We start from the raw sequence: 1,374 nt of genomic DNA, 5'->3' as shown, positions 1-1,374 counted from the left end.
GCACTGTATTCAGTCAGCTAAACAATACAAGTTTGACGGTAAAGTAAAACATAGTTTATGTGTAGATCACAGTACAGAAATACCACAGTACTAGTTTATTGCACTGACATCCCAATTAGTCTTTCTTCTTCTAAAGATTGAGTAGCCTGTCTCACATCTCATTTGTGCAGCCAACAGCTTTCCGTACATCGTGCTACTGTCAGACTGTTACCTAAAATCCTGCAGGCTGGACAGTTTAAAGGTGTCTGCTCAGGAAACTGTCCCATAAAGATGCAAAGCAAAGCAGTAAAACTGATTGTGGTGTTCAACACTTTCCACACATTCTCTTAAAAAAGATTTTTGTATAACTTGCAGTTTAATTTAGCCTTTTTTTTTTGTAGGCTGGAGCTGAAAATAAGATTGACGTATGGCATCAAAAAGCGATGAGAACTCTGAGTGAGTGCTTTTATAAATCTTGTAATTTCGTAAAGGTTTGTGTTTGAATTGAATGTTTAATTTCCGTTTTCATCAGATGACCTCATAGCAGATGGAGAGGCTGGGACGTATGACTTTGTGTTCATCGATGCTGATAAATCCAACTATGACAGATACTATGAGAAGTCCCTGGAGCTCTTGCGAAAAGGCGGGGTCATTGCAATCGACAATGTGAGTGAAGCTCATCAAACCAGTTCCTGTTTTGAAACGGGAGCAGAATGAAACCAGCTCTGTCACTGTATTTGAAGGTGCTGTGGAGTGGAAAGGTCGTGAATCCTGCTCCCGGTGATGTCACCTCACAGAATCTGGATAATCTCAACAAGAAGCTACACAAGGACCAGAGAATTGAACTGAGCATGCTCACTGTGGGGGATGGGCTGACCATTGCAATTAAACGCTAAAAATTGAGTTTGTGGAGATTTTATGTCAAGCTTTTAATACTAGTTATTATGAAAATACATCTTTATGTACACCAGTACACCAATTCCTGACCATGTTTACTGTTTTCAGTCCTCAGGTTCACCAGATCTAACTAACAGAAAAACTGTTGGTCTTCCTTTAAATCAGAAGTATAAACCAGGGGTTCTTAACCTTTTTGACCTCGGGGCCCAATTTATTGAACGTAAAGTGGCACGAGGCCCAGTCAGACATTACCAATGTATGGATCAAAATGATAATTATTCTAAGTCTTGGTTAAATGTTTATTGTATTTACATTATAACTAAATTAAATACACTTACATTTTAAAAGTAAAACTCCTGTCAAATAATCGCAAGACATGATTATGACAAACATTTTTATATTGTAACCTGCCCATAACAATTATTTGAACAAATACAAAGGTCAGTCAACAGAACACTCAGGCTTATCAGCACAAATACTGTGTATGTATGTATATAT

The 1,374-nt window shown here is 37.8% G+C and overlaps 1 protein-coding gene across 1 annotated transcript in view; it reads left to right on the top strand.

Annotated features, from left to right (window-relative positions):
* Positions 1 to 882, top strand: part of LOC106515309 (catechol O-methyltransferase domain-containing protein 1) — a gene marked incomplete at its 5' end in the record, with an annotated part of 1,634 nt that extends 752 nt beyond the window's left edge. The window contains 3 exon segments of the mRNA XM_014005025.1: positions 381 to 435; positions 512 to 645; positions 723 to 882. Of these exon segments, the coding sequence (XP_013860479.1) occupies positions 381 to 435; positions 512 to 645; positions 723 to 875 (342 nt within the window).
* Positions 883 to 1,374: the final 492 nt, after the last annotated feature.

The sequence above is a fragment of the Austrofundulus limnaeus genome, unplaced genomic scaffold (genome assembly GCF_001266775.1).
Source record: "Austrofundulus limnaeus strain Quisiro unplaced genomic scaffold, Austrofundulus_limnaeus-1.0 Scaffold28, whole genome shotgun sequence".
Taxonomy (NCBI): Eukaryota; Metazoa; Chordata; class Actinopteri; order Cyprinodontiformes; family Rivulidae; genus Austrofundulus; species Austrofundulus limnaeus.
Note: the sequence above shows the minus strand (reverse complement) of the source record. Positions and strands in the feature narration are given on the sequence as shown.